The sequence below is a fragment of the Trichomonas vaginalis genome, chromosome I, assembly GCF_026262505.1.
Source record: "Trichomonas vaginalis G3 chromosome I, whole genome shotgun sequence".
NCBI classification, from domain to species: domain Eukaryota; phylum Parabasalia; order Trichomonadida; family Trichomonadidae; genus Trichomonas; species Trichomonas vaginalis.
Window position 1 is genome coordinate 22023850 of NC_067203.1, and position 20250 is coordinate 22044099.

At 30.8% G+C, this 20250-nt stretch overlaps 9 protein-coding genes and 1 pseudogene across 10 annotated transcripts; 8 read left to right on the plus strand and 2 right to left on the minus strand.

Moving 5' to 3' along the window:
- Nucleotides 1-311: 311 nt before the first annotated feature.
- Nucleotides 312-1292, plus strand: TVAGG3_1028950 (keratin-associated protein family; the record flags this gene model as incomplete). Its single annotated transcript, XM_051255123.1, has 1 exon — nucleotides 312-1292. A coding segment is annotated over one exon (981 nt), but the record flags the coding sequence as incomplete, so codon positions are not given.
- A 192-nt stretch (nucleotides 1293-1484) lies between these two features.
- TVAGG3_1028960 lies at nucleotides 1485-1956 on the plus strand (annotated as a pseudogene). The gene has a single exon. A coding segment is annotated over exon 1 (472 nt).
- A 1148-nt stretch (nucleotides 1957-3104) lies between these two features.
- TVAGG3_1028970 (protein kinase protein) lies at nucleotides 3105-4766 on the minus strand (the record flags this gene model as incomplete). The annotated part of the gene is made up of 1 exon (XM_001313217.1): nucleotides 3226-4635. One exon carries the CDS (start codon nucleotides 4633-4635, stop codon nucleotides 3226-3228), a length of 1410 nt encoding a protein of 469 aa, XP_001313218.1.
- A 569-nt stretch (nucleotides 4767-5335) lies between these two features.
- TVAGG3_1028980 (ankyrin repeat and SOCS box-containing protein 4 family) lies at nucleotides 5336-6919 on the plus strand (the record flags this gene model as incomplete). The annotated part of the gene is made up of 1 exon (XM_001313216.1): nucleotides 5336-6919. One exon carries the CDS (start codon nucleotides 5336-5338, stop codon nucleotides 6917-6919), a length of 1584 nt encoding a protein of 527 aa, XP_001313217.1.
- A 2558-nt stretch (nucleotides 6920-9477) lies between these two features.
- Nucleotides 9478-10614, plus strand: TVAGG3_1028990 (GTPase protein; the record flags this gene model as incomplete). Its single annotated transcript, XM_001313215.1, has 1 exon — nucleotides 9620-10216. One exon carries the CDS (start codon nucleotides 9620-9622, stop codon nucleotides 10214-10216), a length of 597 nt encoding a protein of 198 aa, XP_001313216.1.
- A 52-nt stretch (nucleotides 10615-10666) lies between these two features.
- On the plus strand, nucleotides 10667-13135 carry TVAGG3_1029000 (ATP binding; the record flags this gene model as incomplete). Its single annotated transcript, XM_001313214.1, has 1 exon — nucleotides 10843-12927. The coding sequence occupies one exon, from the start codon at nucleotides 10843-10845 to the stop codon at nucleotides 12925-12927; it is 2085 nt and encodes a 694-aa protein (XP_001313215.1).
- A 421-nt stretch (nucleotides 13136-13556) lies between these two features.
- Nucleotides 13557-14072, plus strand: TVAGG3_1029010 (cyclin-dependent kinase inhibitor 2C-related family; the record flags this gene model as incomplete). The annotated part of the gene is made up of 1 exon (XM_001313213.2): nucleotides 13557-13991. The coding sequence occupies one exon, from the start codon at nucleotides 13557-13559 to the stop codon at nucleotides 13989-13991; it is 435 nt and encodes a 144-aa protein (XP_001313214.1).
- A 483-nt stretch (nucleotides 14073-14555) lies between these two features.
- On the plus strand, nucleotides 14556-14831 carry TVAGG3_1029020 (Ankyrin repeat family; the record flags this gene model as incomplete). Its single annotated transcript, XM_001313212.1, has 1 exon — nucleotides 14556-14831. The coding sequence occupies one exon, from the start codon at nucleotides 14556-14558 to the stop codon at nucleotides 14829-14831; it is 276 nt and encodes a 91-aa protein (XP_001313213.1).
- Nucleotides 14832-15784: 953 nt separating this feature from the next.
- TVAGG3_1029030 (glycogen cell differentiation involved in embryonic placenta development) lies at nucleotides 15785-17141 on the minus strand (the record flags this gene model as incomplete). The annotated part of the gene is made up of 1 exon (XM_001313211.1): nucleotides 15803-17128. The coding sequence occupies one exon, from the start codon at nucleotides 17126-17128 to the stop codon at nucleotides 15803-15805; it is 1326 nt and encodes a 441-aa protein (XP_001313212.1).
- Nucleotides 17142-17592: 451 nt separating this feature from the next.
- TVAGG3_1029040 (protein of unknown function, DUF563 family) lies at nucleotides 17593-20153 on the plus strand (the record flags this gene model as incomplete). The annotated part of the gene is made up of 1 exon (XM_001313210.1): nucleotides 18812-20095. One exon carries the CDS (start codon nucleotides 18812-18814, stop codon nucleotides 20093-20095), a length of 1284 nt encoding a protein of 427 aa, XP_001313211.1.
- Nucleotides 20154-20250: the final 97 nt, after the last annotated feature.

A 20250-nucleotide genomic window follows, 5' to 3' on the forward strand; every position in this document is an offset into this window, starting at 1 on the left:
CATATGAAACCTTTAAGAAAAATTATGACGATTTCTTTAAAATTACATACATCGAGCCTTCTGCTCCTCAAACACCAGACTATGCATGCCTTAAAATAAAGGCTGCACGGACACAAGTTAGAACATTGACTTTTGACGGAGATAATATCGTTAGAGACGTTACACCTGGAGACACATTACTTACGAAAGAATACTTAAAAAGTCATATCAGTGATTTTGTGAAAGTAGAACAAAGTGGAGCAGGTAAGAGTTGGTTAGGGTGGTTGTTTACTTCATTTTCATCAGGTGTAACAACTGCATCTCTTATAACCATGCAAAGTGAGATAGATGCACTCTGGGCTTTTCTTGGTGGCATAGATAGCATAAAGTTTTATGTTGAGTTTGCTAAATTACATGGAAATACAGGAAGTTTCTTTGACGGTCTCAAAAATTTATGGGGTAAAGTAACATATAATACAAAGAAACTAACTAACTGGGCACTCAAACGTAAAAATATGTTCGACGGACTTGCTTACAACCCTCGTCTCGGAATTATTGAACCAATTAATTTACATCCTTTAATGGCAGCAAGAGATTTAGATGAAGGAGGACAAGTGGTTCAAACAATTGTTGAAAATCTACTGAATATATATCCTGAGTTTAAAGAAGTTTTAACAGCAACAAACACAACAATTCGTGAAAACAGTATAGCGTTTAACACTGAAGATAATATTTTAGACTATATGTTCGTTGTTTTAGGTCAGTTAGCTAAGACAATAAAAGAGAAAGGTATTGACTCAGTCATAACAGTTGAAGATGTAATGTTAAGAAAGACTTTTGACTCATTGTTTCAAGAACCAAAAGAAGTAGTTAGTCTTTATGAAGTTTTGAACGCAATGCTGACAAAAATAAATGAAAGTGACACTGGTAACATAAGTGAAGCAAAAGTTGTTGAACTTCTTTCACAAAAAGCAGATAAAAACCACGTTCATTATATAACTTCAGACGAACAGATTATAACGGACTACCATGGATATTTAACACGAAGTGATGAAGCGAAGACAAAAAATGTTAATGAAAGAAGATATAAATACATTCGTGTTAAAGGTTATGACATAAGCTGTACTGTACAGTATGATGTAGCTAAAGCACCAGAAGCATTTGGTTATACCGGTGAAATTTATGCCTCTACTTTCAATGTTAACGGTGTATTAGTTGAACCAAGATTTACATTGAGAGTTAAGGCAAAAATAACTTTTGAAGATGCTATTAAAAGTAAAGCTGACAAAGTTGAACTCGAAGCAATGAACAAAGTTTTGAAATCTCATAAACACAACATCTCCGATATAAATGAACTTCTTCTGAAAGCAGATGTTGACAACAAAGCTGACAAAGAATATGTAGACGATGCAATAGTAAAAGAAGAAGAAAGAGCTAACAATGCTTATGCAACAAAAGAACATACTCATCCTGAACTAGCAGACAAAACATATGTTGACAATAAAATGTCAAGTGAAGTGACAAGAGCTGAAAATGAATATTCTAAAAAGACTCATATACATTATATTAACCAAATACCAAGTCTTAAGGAAACATTAGAGACAAAAGCAGATAAGACTCATACACATACCATTGCAAATATTACAAACTTACAAGAAACCTTAAACAGGAAAGTGACGTTGGACATACACATACCATTGCAAATATTACAACTTACAAGAAACCTTAAACAGGAAAAGTGACGTTGGACATACACATACCATTGCAAATATTACAAACTTACAAGAAACCTTAAACAGGAAAAGTGACGTTGGACATACACATTCTATATCTGAAATAACAGACTTAAACGTTAGCCTTGAAAAGAAAGCAGATAAAACATATGTCAATGAAATATACCAAAGTTTGATAGGAACAACAAAAAATATTGAAACTATTGTTGGTGACTTTTCTGTCAATGAAGAAAACTCAGAATAACAGTTTCAATACTTTTCTCCTTAATTCATAAGCTTCTGTATATTATTATTGCTCAATGATGCTATTACGAGTAACCCTAACTCGAACAAACAATTTCTCGTAATTTCAATTTTATGATTTAATATTTGAAGCTACATCTATTAGTATCTTGACTAGATTACTCTTCTCCTCAATCATAATGCAATATGAGTAATTATTTTTCTTTTTGTAACTGTTATCCGACAAATTTTAATGATTACTAATTTAATTAGTAATTAGATTATATCTTGTTTGTAGTGATTGAGTAAATGATCTCATTTCTTTTAAATCTTTGATTATCGGCTTGAAATTATTTTTCATTAATTTGTTTTACCTCTAATATGTTACAGATCATGTGAATGATTTGCTTATTGATAATATAATATGTTTCAGATAGATAATTGGTTACATTAGTTGTAAATCATTAAAATAAAACGGACTTTATAAATTTTCTCTATTATGAGTTAAATATTTATTAATTGCATTATACAATCTAATTTTAAAAGAAAGATTAAATTATGTAAAAATAAGAGTAGATCGAAAAACATCTAAATGAAAGAAGCGTATTTTTATGATAATATTAATTAGGAACCTGTTATGTTTGTGTTTTTAGTGTATAAAATGTATCAATTATAGGAAATAATACGCTCAAATTTAATTTATTAAATTTAATATACGCACATCCATAAGTTATGCTATTTTTTCTATTTATTTTGTTCTAAAATTCTAAATATTTTTTTTTCATAACATAAAATATGATGTCTAGTCTCATTTACATAACAATATGCCTTAGAATAGGTTTTTTATTCTTTTTGTCACTTTAAATTAAGAATAAAAAGATAATTTAAATTGAATATTTGCGATTATTCTCACTAATGCTGCTTCCTCTTTTATTAGGTAGACAACAAAAAGTTAGCCTTGGACTCCCATATCAGATTTTTGATTGGTTGCGTATATAATGAGCTGGGATTGATAGACGAAAACCCAGTGAGAAAATTTTTGACGCCCAAAAAACTTAATACATCAATTTTAAAATTATGAGAAAGTATCTAAAAGGTCATAAATACATTTTTTCATGATGCAGGACTACATGGCTCCATTAACATCTTTATGGAGGAATCTAATTCTAACAATTGTCAAAAAAATAAAAATTTCTCTTCAATATCATTTTGAAGATGATTTTTGGTATAAAAAAAATCTTTTGATAGAAACAAATTTAATAACATACAAGGTGTGGGACGTATTAAAATCTCACTTTTTCTTCTTTGAAGCAATAACACTCAAAAATCGATTTCCATATTTTTTCAATTTTGGATCTAAGTCAGGTTGTTTGAAAAACTTTGGCAATTTCTTTTGTTTGAACATAGAAGCGCACTTAGAATGCTTTGCAAGGTCTACTGATACTGATGCAGCTGCCGAAGATAAAGTATTTGGTTCTTTTATCAATCTGACGACAGTATCTACCATTTCGGACATCTCTCTAACGTAACAAACCCTTGACAAAGCATCAAGTACTCTTAAAGCTGACATTAAAGTATCAGCATCTTCGTTTTCAAGAACGGAAGAAAAATAGCTTCCAAGGAATCCACTTTCGCTAAGTGATTGTACGAAGTCGGGAGTTAAAGGAAGTCTTCTTAAAATTATGCAAATAACTTCTGTCATTCCAACACTATTAGAAAGGAGTAAACCGTTAAGTAAATCAACGGTTTTTGGCGTTTCTACAACAATCTGTCTTAAGTCTGTATGCAATAATATAATACATAACAATAACATTGTATTAATTGCAGTTGGAAGACCTCTTGTCATCCAATCTGGGTTCTGTAATAAATGCATCGCATTTCCTGTGTCTTGCGCTAATCCCATTAATATTAATGCAGCTCGATCGTCTTCTGCAGCAGCAATTACTAATGATTTCAATGTTTCCTCCATTTTACGAGTTTCTGATGTTGGAGGAAATCGTAGTATCAATGAGAGGGCGGCAGCTTTAACAGGTCGTCTTCGAATATCTCTGGAAACTGCAGAGACAGGATAACCACATTCTGCGACTAAATCCCGATCTACATCGGCAATAGCGCATAATGCGTAGTAACATGTATTCAAAATCGCAACATTCGTTAAAGTTAACATATCACAAACGTATGTCCAGCAATGCTGGCTTCTTTGCTTCTTAAATGAAGGATAACGTGTCATTAGCCATACAAGAAGTGTCAGATAATCATCTGCACACTCCACTGCGCGAAAATAATCTGCTTTTCTAAATAGGATGTCAACCATTGGAAGAGGATCATGAACTTCATCAAATTTTTGTGCAAATATGGCAATTAATGTAAGAACTTTACGTGGCTCTGTTTCTGCTAAAGGTTGAATTTGTGTTGCAATTCTTTCATTGAAAATATCGGGAACTTCTGAAACAAGTATATAAAGTAGATCGAGTAGTTGCTGCTTGTATTCTTTTTGAGCAAAAGGAAGATATTCTATCATCCTTTCACGAGCAAAAATCTCTATGTTTTCTTTATCATAAAAAGATTTGCAAATCGCGAGTAATATAGCATTTCCTGTTCGTGAGTGTATCCGTTTTTGAAAATGATTTAGTAGATTAAAATAATAAGTTGGTAATTCCGATTTTAAGACTTTATATGGCGAAGATTTCAATTCTGTCATAAATTGTGGGTCCCGAGGAGTACTTAATATCTGTAAATTTACATGGGTCTCCTCGCGAAATGACATCTTTATCTTAAAAAAATCTTTAGTTCGGTAAAATACTGAAAGTCGTGTAAACTATTCAATTAAACGCTCGAATTAACGGCGATGCGATATGAATTTTAATACTTAATAAGGCCTGAGCTTTTGTAGTGGCATAATGCGACCACTTGAGCAGCTATTACTCTTCTCACCTCATATAGACTCTTTTTAACTCAGTAAATATATCTTTAAACATTTAAAGAGACTATAAAGATTAGATGTATATATACTAACCTGTTTACTGCCTTGAGCCGAATCTTTCTGCGCTCTAATTAATTTCAATAATGGATAAATTTAAAATATATTTTCAAATATGAAAAGTCTATAATGCTATATCGAATATGCAGTCCATATTATTGAATTAGCTTCATTTGGGATAAGAGATTTTTTCCACCAACAGCCCTGATAATCAAATTAAAAAGAAAAGGAATTTTGAAGCAAGAGATATCTCTTCTTTGCACTGTTTTTGAATGCACGAAGTTATTGTCCATAAAGCTTTAAATCAGCAATATTGAATGAATTTTGTTTAAGTTCATAAAAGTAATTTGTAAGAATAGTATAGTCGAAAATAATATTTTCTTTGATAATATATCTAAATGTGATGACTTTAAATTTTTTAATGTCCGACCAAGACATTCATCCAAATAAATTCAGTGAATTTCGAAGTATTTGTAAATATTACATCGATTTATATAATGCGTTGTATCGGTTAAAAACGGAAAAAGAAGAAGATTTAAACTCGATTTATAAAATGATCAAAACAGAATTGATTGAATCAAAGAAATCCCCTCCTAAAAAGATTATTGAAGATATTTTTGATATCATTCCGTATAATAACCGCTATACAAAGTCATACTTTGAACTTGTCAAACATATATATGATGATTATAATGTTACAGGGAACAAAAGGTATATTAATGTTTCAGAATTCCTATTTTATAAAGAATACGGAATCAAATTAAATAAATTTCATGATTTCGAAAAAATTAACTCCGAAAATCTCTATATTCATACAGAAAATACGATTTACAGAGCAATTATGTATAATGACTTAGAAAATTTCATTGCATTTACAGAAAGAGAAGAATTCGATAAAAATCAAAGACTTAATAGTAAATTATATCCAGATTATTATAGAGGATATTCATTACTTGAATTATGTTGTTACCACGGGGCAGTTGATTGTTTCAAGTTCTTAAGAACTAAATTTAACTCAGAAATAACTAACATATGTTTAGAATTTGCATTTTTAGGAGGAAATCCAGAGATCATGAGCGAATGTTTGAAATATCAAAAACCAAATGGGTATTGCATGATATATGCAATTATTTCACACAACATTGATTTTGTTACATTCTTGATAAATGAATACAATAAAAAGATCAAATTAGAAGATTGCACAAAATATAATAATCTTGAATCATTTTTTGTTTATTTCGATCAAACCAATGATGTTAACAATTGCTTTATTAATTCATTGAAGTTCAATATTCCATCGCTTTGCGGATATTTCCTTTCACATGGTGCAAATATCAATGAAAAAATTATCTATGGAAAAACCGCTCTTCATCTTGCAGCAGGAAATAATTCTAAGGAAGCAGCCGAATTTCTTAAATCACATGGTGCAAATATTAGTGAAAGAGATAATCTGGGACAAACTGCTCTTCATATTGCAGCAGTTTTTAATAGCAAAGAAACGGCCGAACTTCTTATTTCACATGGTGCAAATATTAATGAAAAAGATAACGAAGGGAAAACCGCTCTTCATGAAGCAGCAGGAAATAATTCTAAGGAAGCAGCCGAACTTCTTATTTCACATGGTGCAAATATCAACGAAAAAAATGACAAAGGATTTACCGCTCTCCAAAATGCAGCAGCATGGAATTGTAAAGAAACAGCCGAACTTCTTATTTCACATGGTGCAAATATCAATGAAAAAGATAAATATGGAAGAACCGCTCTTCATTGGGCAGCATGTTATAATCGTAAAGAAATAGTCGCACTTCTTATTTCAAATGGTGCAAATATCAATGAAAAAGATAACCATGGAGAAACTGCTCGTCTTGTTGCAGCAGGAAAAGGTCATAAAGAAACAGTGGCACTTCTTATTTCACATGGTTCAAATATCAATGAAAAAGATAAATATGGAAGAACTGCAGAAGTATTTAGTGATAATGCAGAGTTACTACATGAAAGCCAGTAAATTTTTGAATACAAACATCTTTTATATAAAAGCTACTGAGAGTAGAATCTATCTTGCCTTGTTATACCGGATATATTTGAAGCCCGGAATCCAAATATTGGGAGTGATGTCTTTATTTTAATCTTACTGATTTTTTTGAGTATATTTTCATTCGCATGGAGAATATATTAAATTCAAAGATTAATCAAATTACACTGTTCTTCACATATGCTCAATAACTACTTTAAATGGTGCAAATACTAACTCAACAGATTATGCTATCTGAACTTTTCTTCGTATTGCAGTACCCCATTAGAGTAAAGAAAGTGCAGAATTAATGTAAATGATAAGAACCAACATACAGTTCGTTTGTTAGCAATGTCGAGAAATATGATTTTGTATGCAAATTTGTATTGAGTAAAAAATAATTCATTAATTGTCAATGAGAAAATAAACATCTTTGTAACGATGTATGTATATGAAAGATTTACTTTTTTATGTGTAAAGTTCATATTTATTCAATTAAAATATTATATCTTTTATTGTAGGAATGAAATGAAATCGATTACAATTAAATTAAAGCATAGAAATCTCTTTTACATTATCATTCTTTGTTTTATTTCATTCCTAACCAGATTTAGTCGAATTCCTCATCCACAAGCTCCGAATCAAAATGAACTTTTCGAATTATATTCAAGTCTTAATTTTTCAAGATCAAATCTTACAGAATCAAGCAACTCATATGTTGGACTGTTGCTTAGAAGAGAATATCTGAAAGTTTCATTTGTAAATTTAACAATGTATCTAGAAAACACAACAAAAGTTTATCAATATCGAATTACAACATTAAGGCAGTACTCAGCTTTCTTCTCAATATTTATTCCTGTTCTTACATACATTTTATTATTATATTACCGAGTTAATGATTACATCGCCTTGATTACTTCTTTATTGCTCATATTTAATCAATCTATTGTTGAAGGAACCAGATATTTTTCATCAAACGGAATTTTTCTTTTTCTTTTATTATTAACGCTGATTATGATTCATTTCCTATCAGAACATCATTTGTATTCACCAGAACATACATTAGTATTTGCATTTTCAGTTTTACCCATTGGAATTTCTTTGTCAATATATTCATTCGATTTCAGACTATTATTGTTTTATATACTGGTTGCAATTCAAAGCTGTATTCAAAGATACAGGAAAAATACAAAACTAATTGCTTTTTATTTAATTTTTGCTATTTTTCCTTTAATTTCACGACATTTACTCGAAATTTATTCCAATTGGACATCCAACGAGTTTAAATCAAAGATGATTATTAAAGATGAAACAATTTACTCGGAAACAAATGATATTCCTTCCATATTCTATAGATATGCGCTTATTCTTAGTTTTATATGTATGTTTGTATCAAATGGAATAGTAATAATTTCTAGAAGCACTATTTTCTCATTATTTTCAATTTTATTCACAAATATTTATCAATACTTCGGCTATTCATCAATTAATCATAATAATCTCTTAGCATTAGTTCTTAGTTTGATTTCAATAGCTATTAACATGAATAGCTTATATCTAGGGAATGAAAAAAAGATTTCATTTTTATATTCTATATTTGCTATGTTAGATATCATGCTATTCATTAGTAATGGAATAGAAGTATACAAGTACCGCGTATTTTAGCTTTCTGAGGCGAAATTATCGTAAATTATTATGTAGATGCAAATAAACGAGAATTAAAAGACTACATAAACAGATATTCGAATTCTCATAGTTTCCCTTCTAATTTTATCAAAAAATTATAAATTTGAATGGCTGATTTCATATTCTGTGCCAAAACAATAGATTAAAGTTGGAACTATAGATATATGTTAAAAAGTCAGATTAACTGCGATTATGGAACTGAAAAAGATACCAATTACCTTAAAAAGATATTCTTAAAGTCAATTTATATTAGATTAAGAATTTTTACTAATTTATTATTCGGCTCACTTTCAAGCCTACCGTGAAGAGTTTTTTTAGCCTGAAACATCATATGCATAGACAGTTTAATTATACTAGAGAAATGTGAAACTATATTTTTTAGAAATGAGTTTCAAAATATGAAAAAAAGTATGTCTAATATTTCATTTTAGGCTCTTTTCGTATAAATACTAAAGTTAATACTATTGTAGAGCATATGTTATGAAGAGAAGCTTCAGTCGGTTCTGGTTGAGTTTCTCCATTAAAAATTGAATTAAATATTCGAGAAATATTTGAGAATGAATTCAAAGTTATAGTTAATTAAATATAAAACTAATTCATGAGTTAGTAATTTTTTATCTTTTTTGGCTCTCCAAAAAAATTTGAAAGACAAATGTAAAAGTACATAAGTATTTATTATAGATTGTTCAATTTTATTTGCTACTCAAATACTTTCAGACAATTGTCACTTTTTGATATTTTGAATTTTGGTTTATTTGATTTTGAATAAAATCATATAAATAATATGATTTTAAAATTTCATGGGAAAATTTTCATTTTGACGAAATTAACGTCTGAAAATAAATTACTCCTTTTATAGTGTATAACAATAATATATTATTTTTGAAATTTTGAATTCGGCCAACCAAGTTTCATTTTTTAGGAAAATTACATTGGTTGCTATATTTCACTATATATTACTTTTAACATTGAAATGGCCACTTTTTCATAACACACTTTAATTTGCAAATGCTAACAAATCGAGTAGTCTTTTGCGGAAATTCCGATGTTGGTAAAACTTCTATTATTAAAAAGATATACTCAACCGAAATCCCGCAGTTTCATATTCCAACAGACATTTGCACAAGATCGGTATGCGAAATGATGTTACCAGACGGATCACAAACTGCGTTAAATATATGGGATCTAAGTGGTGATAGAAGATACGAACGCGAACTTAAATTCTATTTCAAAAATGTCGATGTCGTTGTTTTTGTTTTTGATTGCACGAGCCAAAATTCTTACGATGAATTGTACACTTGGATTAGTATGGCTAATCGAAATGATGCAATGACTAAGGCTACTTATGTTGTTCTTGCAAATAAAATTGAAGATGAACAAAAGAGGAAAGTGTTGTCATCACAAGCGCAGTCATACGCATCCATGCAACGTGCAGAATATATTGAAGTATCAGCTCTTAGTGGAAAAGGCTTAGATGAATTTTATATCAGACTTGGAGAGCTTTGTAAACAAAAACAACAGCAAAGGTTAGACGATATTAAGAACCAACCATTACATCAGTCATTGACAGAATTAGACGAACCAAAACCTTCAAAATGCTGCTAATTTCATTTTTATTTCGTACGGATATATATTTCACCATTGATTATGATAATACTTGTTTTAATAAAGTGAATCTCTATTAGATTTATGCATACTATTCTTTTTTTGCCAAATAACGAATATATTTCTATTTCAAAAATTCATTTGATTTTCTTCGGATTTTCGGAGTTATTCGAGGGATTACACTATAGTTACTTGGTGCAATTATACCAAATGTTACAATAAATATATAAAATGAATCGAAACATTCATAAACTCACTTTTTTTGAAGGACTTTTATAAGGGTTAAAGGTGATAGAAAGTAGACTTTTGAATGATAATGCTGCTTTTAGAAGATATTTTAGATTTAAATTTTAAATGAACATCAAATAGATAACATACCGTTTGACGCCACTACGCCGTTATAGATGGAAGAGGTAGTTTTCATGAAAAGACAGTAGGATTAGATGATAGCACAAATTGCAATTAAATTGTGTTTATTTATGAACTTCTTTCATGAGATATGTAGGTTTCAGATGGAGATTAAGAGGTTGTGAATATTCATGTCGAATCTTACTGTCAAGAAAATAAAAAAAAATTCAAAAATTTCGGAGAAAATTCTTATAAAAAAAGAAAATTATTTAATTTGAATGTTTTCTTTCTTTGTCGTTTCTTCCATTCAAGCAGTCATAGGTGTCGATGTTGGTAGTGAAGCTCTTCGTGCTTCAATGATCAATATTGGCCAGCAAATTGAGACTTTGGGCGGACATGAAAGCGTTGATTCATTTCCTTACGTATTGACCGTTGTTCCGAAGAAGTACCCTGTCCCTGATGTTCTGCGCGATGAGAACATAGATGATTTTGATTTCATTTACAATGATAAAAAGAAAATGGCAAAATTTCCGAATTCAACAATACGTTTCGCATCTTCATTACTAGGGAAATTACGATCGAAAGAGTTCATAGATCTGCTTGAAAGAAGAAGATTATGGGGTAAACCATCAAATATTTCAAATAATCGACTATTTGTAGCCGGATTGCCACCAGAAACAGTATTTACACGCGCATTTCACTTTCTTAACTCAACAATAAACTCTCATCTACCGCATGTGAAATTAGACGCTTTTTCTGTTGCAGTTCCAAAATTTTTTACCCAAGGACCAAGAGATTCTCTACATACGGCAGCGAAAAGAGTAGGTTTGAAGCCTTTCATTGTTGATTCTACTAGAGCTATAGGTACTTGGTATGGTCAAACTTTTTATAATCAAATAAAAAGCACTCAGAACATAGTTTTCTTCAGTATTGGAGCATTAAATACGGAAATATACACAATAAAGTTTAGTCGCGCTCAAAATAAGACATTATTGATCGAAGAAATCGAATATGAATTTGCTGATACAATTGGAGGTCGAGATTTCGATGTTCTTATAGCCGATTACATTGCAAATCAATTTAAACATCCAATTACGCCAAAAGCAGAGCAAACTCTGCTGTTTGAAGCCGAAAAAATTAAAAAATTACTTACAGTCAACAAATATACGAATGGATATATAGAATTACTTGATGACAAGCATGATCTGTCATATTTTATCAATATTTCGGAGTTTAAATCGATTTCGGAACCAATATTAAATTCAATCGAAAATTTAGCTAAGAAAATCAAAACAAAACCAGATAAACTGTTTCTTCTAGGTGGTTCCTGTAGAATGCCGATGATACAAGACCTCGTTAAGCAGGTTTTTAAGTTAGATTCGATATCAACTTCACTTCTAAAGGATGAAATGATGTCGCAAGCCACTACTATCTTTTCTGCAACCATGAATAGCCAGTTCCTCATGAAACCAATCGAATATACCCCAATTCAGCTCTATTCTCCGAGTATTTTCGGTTTCAAGGGAGTTTTGCCGATAAATACGACCACTTTTACTCCGAAATCGAATTATTACGTACAAATAAGTGCCTCTCAAATGCCAATTGGTTCTTCAATGTTTTATGTGTTTGGAACAGCCGGACAAAGCACTTCCTTGGGCCAAACGAAGGATGGATTGTTCAGATTTCATGGGTTATGTGGGAAAACTATCAGAAATTGGAAGAATTCCCTTTTGGAAGTTTATCCAAAAATTATGAAACAAGAATTTGACAAATTGGAGCTGTTTGAAGCTACAAATCGTATGTATGACTTAATACTAATGGAAAACAAGTCTGTTTACGGAGAAAACTCTCAATTTTCTTGCGAATATGAAAAAATAAAATTATTAAAAGCAGTAAATCAGACAAACCGATGGTTTTTGAGTCAGAAGAAGTATAAACTAGATACACTGACCGAGAAAATCAAGTTCCTTGAAGATTCTGCTTCAGAAATCTTTCATAGAATCCAAAATCATCGATTTCTTGAAGCTAGTATCAAAAACTTGACCGAAGCATTGTTATTTGCTGAAACTGAGATAAGAAGAGCACCTTACAGAGATCTCAGCCCTCAAAGAAAAAAATATCGTTTAATGATTCAAGAAATCCAAGAAACAAAGCTGTGGCTTGAAGAAAAAAAGATATTACAAAGTAAAATACTGCCACACGAAAACCCAGTCCTTGTTTGGACTGCTGTTTCTGAGAAAACTGAAAAAATTCTTCGAATGATTCATTATATTGTTAAACATCGCGGCCCATACGTTCCTAATCCACTTAAGAATATCAAAAAACAAGGAAATGGCGTCGAAGTTGATATTCACAACAAATAATTTTTTTATGTTTGTATTATATTTATAAAGATTATAGTTTTTATGACAGAATCATTGGTTTTTGATTAAAAAATGTAAAATTTGTATTTTTAAAATGGAATTCCAGCAAATACAAAAAAAATCATATCAAAAAGTGGATTATGTATGGTGATTTGAAGTAATTTCTCTCACATTTAGTTCAACTTTCTTGAAACTCGGCTGAGAACTGAGTCCAATACTCAAATGCAAACTTTATAATTATATCAACAAATTCATATTCGATTTCTTCGATCAATAATAAACACTTATAAGCGAATTATATCCAATTTCTTACGAAGGATATTCAATACTTGAATTATGCTGTTACCGTAGAGCAGTTGATTGTTTCAAGTTATTAAGAACAAAATTTAGCTCAGAAATAACCGAAACATGTCTAAAATTTTCATTTTTAGGAGGAAATCCAGAGATCATGAGCGAATGTTTGAAATATCAAGAACCAAATGAAAAATGCATGGAATATGCAATTATTTCACACAACATTGATTTTGTTACATTCTTGATGAATGAATATAATGAAGAGATCGCTTTAGAATGTTGTGGAGATAATAATAATCTTGAAGCATTTTTGGTTTATTTCGATCAAACTAATTATGTTAAAATACTCTTTCCTTTCTCATAGTGCAAATATCAATGAAAAAAAAAATAATGATAAAGAGACCGCTCTTCATCGTGCAGCATATAGTGACGGAAATGAAGAAATACTTGAGCTTCTGCTCTCACATCGTGCAAATTTCAATGAAAAAAATATATCCGGAAGAACAACTCTTCATTTAGCAGCACTATCGAATTGTAAAGAAATAGCCGAAGTTCTTCTTTCGTATTGTGCAAATATTAATGAAAAGGATAATTATGGACAAACTGCTCTTCATGTAGCAGCCTATTATGGTTCTAAGGAAATAACGGAAGTTCTTGTTTCACGTGGTGCAAATATCAATGAAAAAAATAAAGACGGAAAAACCGCTCATTTAGTTGCAATAGAGAGGAATTATGGAAAGATAGTCACTCTACTTACATATGCAGCTTAGCATCAACTAAAAAGATAAAGATTCTTTAGGCATATAGAAAGAGGAAGACTGAATCAATCAGTAATAAAAATAAAATAAAAGTAAAGTTTACTTTAGAATTAAATTTTTTTATTGACAGAGCTGGATGACCACCAGAGGAGGAAGAAGAGTACTCATACAGTTACTCATCGACATACAGTGAAGGGGAAGGTGTTGATAAAGAATTACCTTCTTTATTGTGTTCTGTGTTCTTTTTTGCGGGACTAGCGAGACATTTAAAATATAATCCAATGTGAAACGATGAGGATATAGAGAATATTTGATGGATCGCTGTAACGTTAAGTAAACTTAATACCACTATTTTGTTAATAATAATAATAATAATAAAAAAAAGATATACAGCTCTTCATATCGCATCATTAAGGAATTACAAGGAAATTGTCGAATTTCTTCTTTCACACGGTGCACATATCAATGAAAAGGATATAAATGGAGAAACTGCTCTCTATTCATCAACTTTTCGAAATTACAAAGAAATAATCGAACTTCTTCTTTCACATGGTGCAGATGCCAATGTAAAAAATTATGATGGTGAAACAGCTCTTCCTTCTGCGGCATATATTGACGAAAATAAAGAAATACTTGAGCTTCTGCTCTCACATCGTGCAAATTTCAATGAAAAAAAAAGAAAGAAAAAAAAATATATCCGGAAGAACAACTCTTCATTTAGCAGCACTATCGAATTGTAAAGAGATAGCTGAAGTTCTTCTTTCGCATTGTGCAAATATTAATGAAAAGGATAATTATGGACAAACTGCTCTTCATGAAGCAGCATATTCTAGTTATAAGGAAACAGCATAAGTTCTTGTTTCACATGGTTCAAATATCAATGAAAAAGATAAAGACGGAAAAACCGCTCGTTTAGTCGCAATAGAGAGGGAATACGGAAAGATAGTTACTTATCTTACATAGGGTGATTAGTATCAATTAAAAAGATAAAGATTCTTTAGGCATATAGAAAGAGGAAGAAAAATGATCCTTATGAATTCAAAGACTGAATCAAACGTTAATGTTTACTTTAGAATTAAATCATTTTTATAAGCAGATCTGGATGACCACGAGAGAGATACTATGCATTGGTATCTACCTCTCTAGACTAATGACCAATAAATAGACTATTGAAAATTAAATTTGAAATCTTTTTGACTTGGTTGGAAAGCAATGGAGTAATAGAACTTAGAGATGATAATATCAAGATTTCACTTAATCATTCCCATAAATTCAATTTTGACCAATTGAATTCAGAGGAAAGTTTAAACTATCGAAATGGATACTGGTAGTGAAATTCAGTATGTTTCATTGCGTATAAATAGGGATATGGTTAAATTAACATTTGGACAATAAATTAGGAATAGAATTTGACAGATATATAACGTAGACAAGTTTTTCGTTAGTCATGTGATATAGTTTTGTTTATATAGTCTTATAACTCAGTGTTTATTATATTACTCCATTACTCTTGCAAGATGTGCACCGATGAAGACACAAATTCCGTCGTTTTCTGTAAATCAAGCATACTAAGGTCAAAGGATTTTAGTATTTTTGTTTTTCTTGGAGATTTAACATTAAACTATAGTTACTCACTATAAACTGTGGAAAATTTATTATTCAATAATATTTCCGTGTAAACTTCATAATATTATCAAAAAATTGACTTTATTGCGGAAAGAATTTTAAAAATAATTTAATTTCATAAATATATATATAAAAATGCATAGTAAATATTTTAAAAATAATAAACATATTACATAGTCAAGTATAAATAAATAAAATTAAACAGAGTCGGGAGTTTCTTGTCCATTGATTAAAGAGAATCCTTGTAATTGGTGCTGAACATTATCATCGACAAGTGTTGGATCTTCGTAAGTTAATTTTGGCGCTTCGCGAGTGAATTCTTTGTCAAAATGAGAGACATCGATTTTACTTGAAATCTTTGGCTTCCATTTCATTGGTATTTGCTTCTTGTATAATGCTTCTTCACTTAAACCTGCAAGGGATGGATGAGCAAGGACATCTTTGTAATCTGCGGGTCCGGAACCGAGTCTTGATTTCGGATCCTTGTCGAGAAGCTTAATTATGAAATCAACAGCTTCTTTCGATGCGTTCTGAGGGAAATCGACTTCATCTCTGCATATTGCTCGGTACATTGCGTTTATATTGAGATTGTAGAATGGAGGAACGCCGAATAACATCTCATAAGCAAGAGTACCAAGGGACCACCAATCAACGCTGTTGTCATAAGGTTGATTCATGATAATTTCTGGAGCAACGTATTCCGGAGTGCCACAAAACGTTTCTGTCTTATCTTCTTTGGCCATATGCTCTTTAACTAAGCCAAAATCGGTTAATTTAATATAACCATCTTTGTCAAACAAGATATTTTCTGGTTTGAGGTCTCTATAGCATATACCCATCGAATGGAGATATCCTATAGCCATGGCTAGCATCGCACAGTAGTATTTAACCCTTTCTTCGCAAAATTTTTGTTCTTCTTTGAGTCTTGAGTACAATTCTCCACCTTGGGCGTAATCTAACACTAAGAAGATCTTAGTATCGTTTTGAAATGCATATCTTGCCGAAATTAAAAACGGATGATTAATTTTAAGAACAACGTTTCTTTCAGTAATAATCCGTGAAATGAGTTCGTATTCTCCAAGTAATTTCTTTGAGATTGACTTCATTGCATAGATATCATTTGTGTTCCGAAGTTTGACCAATTGAACTTTTCCATATGATCCTTTTCCGATCACTTTTAGTATTTCGAAGTCATCTGCTGTAATATCATTAATATTTTTGCCTGATAGGACTTTATTAATGATAGAAACCCAATTTTTCATTTCATCTGGAGAATTGCAATGGATTTGATATGTTCGGACTCCAGGAATAACAACCTTGAATGCATTTGGATAAACACAATCTGGCATTGGACTGACTTCTTTAACCTTGGACAAATCAATTTTGCCTTTGATGCGAGAATTCTTTGATTTAGAATAAGTTAGAGAAGATTTTGTGAGAGTAAACCATCTTACTCTCCAAGTCTTAAATATGCCACCTAATTTTGTTCCCCAACCCTCGTGGAGGATTTTAGCTTCAGACATTTTGTTTCAATTTCTTGAAAATCTCAATTCAAAAATATTAAATATTTGAGAGTAAATCATAAATCATAAAATAAAACAAAAGGTCTATTTAACGGAAACGATGAGATATTCATCAACTATGATTTCGTTTGATATCAATTTGGAAAATTGAATTAATTAATGTTTTTGAATGATCTGAAATCAAATTATAGGGGAAAATAGTATAATGGATATAATAAAAGTAATCAACCTCTTAATAGTGTAACATAAATTTGAAAGGTCTGTATCTTATGAAAAAAAATTACGAATTTTGCCGTCATACATGCCTATTAAGAAAATATCTTGATCGGTTTGTTTCAAATATTTTTATTATCGGTTTATGTTTTTATAAGATCTAAATCATTTATTATTTGATTCCAACAACAGTATAGATTATAAATAGTTTTAGAATTCAAAGTTGACGTTGATAGGCTTCAAAAATTTTGGCAAAATTTTTCAAAATCGCTGAAGATAATTTAATAATAAATTATAATATAATATATCTCGATACAAATATTTTTTGGTCAAATTTTCAATTCGGTTTCTTGCAAATATCCTCATAAATTATTCTTCGGAAATAGATCACATTCATCAACATCGAACTTTTGATGATCCAACTTTAATTGTGAATAATTGCATTTTCAAAATTCTTATTTTAGTTGTTATAAGCTTCATATTATTTATCAATCATAAAATCAGATTATGTATCCATCGATTTATAACAATTCTCCGAAAATGATTTTAATAAATATTTCATTTAATAATTCTTCTAAATTTGGCACCAAAACAAGATGTATCAAAACAATTTCAGGCATTAACATTTCCAATGTTCGTCTTTTACTCTTGCAGAGAAGAATTTCTATATTCTATTCTATTTTTCATCAATTAAAGCCTTGAAAACTCATTGTAAAACAGATAAAAAGCTCACATTCATATAAAATCCTTGAAGTAGCATAAAAATCAAATAATAAATGTAAATAAGATAGAGTGTAATCAAATGGTTGGATGACCAAGACAATTACTATATTTCAACCAAATATGTGAGTGAGAAATATGAATAGTATTAAAATGAAATTTCTTCGGTATTAAGAAAGAACATTCTAATCAAATGTTTAGTTAATACAAGCTATTACTCCATTTTTAGTAACAAATTCTTATTGCTTTATATTATTGAAAATAATATTTGTAAATAAAGAAACAGTTTAATTGTAAATAGTAAAATTGATTGTAAACTAACAATATTTTCGATCTTTTTAATAGATTTTGGCTTGCTCAGAAATAAGCGTCTTCTATGCCTAACAATTTTGAAACTTTGATTTTATTCATCCATAGTATTACAATGACGAACATTATAAGAACTATGAGAAGAAGAATGATGTGGACCGGACTGTTAATGAACTGTGGCTTGCCTAAGAACATTTTTTTTAAAAAAATAAAAAAGTGACAATGCTGAAAAGAAAAGGTTTTCTTCATAATAGAGGGAATGTTGTACATATTGCTATATTCATTTCAGCAGTTTCGCTTATAACAGTCATTTTCTGCCAGTTTTTTATAAAAGTTGGCGATATTCACGACAATTTCAGCGATGAATGCCTAATTAAAGATGGAAAATGCTATTTTACAATCAACCAGCCGCAAAACTCATTAAAATTTTTCATTCCTGTTATGGCTGCTAATGCAACAGGCTTATTACGACCTTTTTGCAACGTTACAAACAAAATGCAGTGCGCCTTACCTTTATTCTTCAATGGATCGCAAGTAATATACATAAAGCGTGGATCCCGCATAATAAGAACGCTCCACGCAAAATATGATCATGGTCAATTTGAATGCTGGGGAGAAGATCGCTGGGATCGAAGATTATGTAGATTTGCTAACTTGTCATTCGCAGAGGATAAGTTTTTCATCTTTCCGCCCTATGAAATTCAATGGGCTTCACCTGTAATGCTAGCGAACTGCCGCAGCTTCCCAATTGCACCATGGGATGGTTCTATATACTTAAATAACTACAAAGGACCGCCATACTCAAACCTAACATATAGATCTGGAAAATATCTTTTTAATCATCCAGGATTTCTCACTCATTCATTGTGGCATGGCATGGTTGAACAGACAATACCACTATTTCAGACCTGGTACACTTACATGCAGCATGATCGCAGCACAACTTGGTTAATTAAGCATGGATGGATGGATAGAGTACGTACTGACGATGTAGCCATGTTCATGGATAACGAGGCTGAATATCTCCAAGAATGGGCCACTTACGAAGAAGTATTTATGGGAATGACGAAAGTTCTTGACATGAACTGGCATATTCCGAAAGAAAGAGCCAAAAGACCAATAACGCAAATGCTTGAATGGTTTAATTTTGAAAATATTACAGATTGGAAAATTCTCAAACAAATATTTTGGGAAAGATACAAACCACCGACATTTCCGCAGAACAAATCATTAGTATTATTTATTAAACGAGCGCAGAAGCGTAAAATCGTTAATCAGGAAGAAGCCTACGAAAGATTAGTCAAAGAATTCCCCCAAGTTAATATTACTATGCTTGAGCCTGAATATATGAGTTACAGTGACCAAATGGGTATCTACGAAGCAGCCGATTTGGTGATCGCTGCCCATGGAATGGCCCTTTGCCAAGTTCTTTGGATGAAGCCAGGAAAAAGTGCCATTGAAATTTTTCCATATGGAATCGAAGCAAGGGATTGGTATGGGTACTTGGCAAAACTCAATGGTATACATCACCAATACTATGCACCAACATTCAACCGTTTTGAAGAAGAAAATAAGAAAGATCCGAAATTATGGGATTGTATTTCTCATGAACCATTGAAATACGACTGTCTGGATAAGACACTGTTTACTGATGCATGGGTTGATATAGATCAACTTGTTGTGATGACAAGAAAAGCTTTAATTGATGCAGGAGTCAAATTATAATAATATTTTTTTTATTCATGTTTATTTTATATATTTGTTATTTTTATATAAACGTTCATTATAGATTATCTCATTTCAAATGATTCTTTAACATAATAACTAATAAAAGTATATTATGAAGGAGATACTCCTCTTCATTTAGCAGTATAAATATA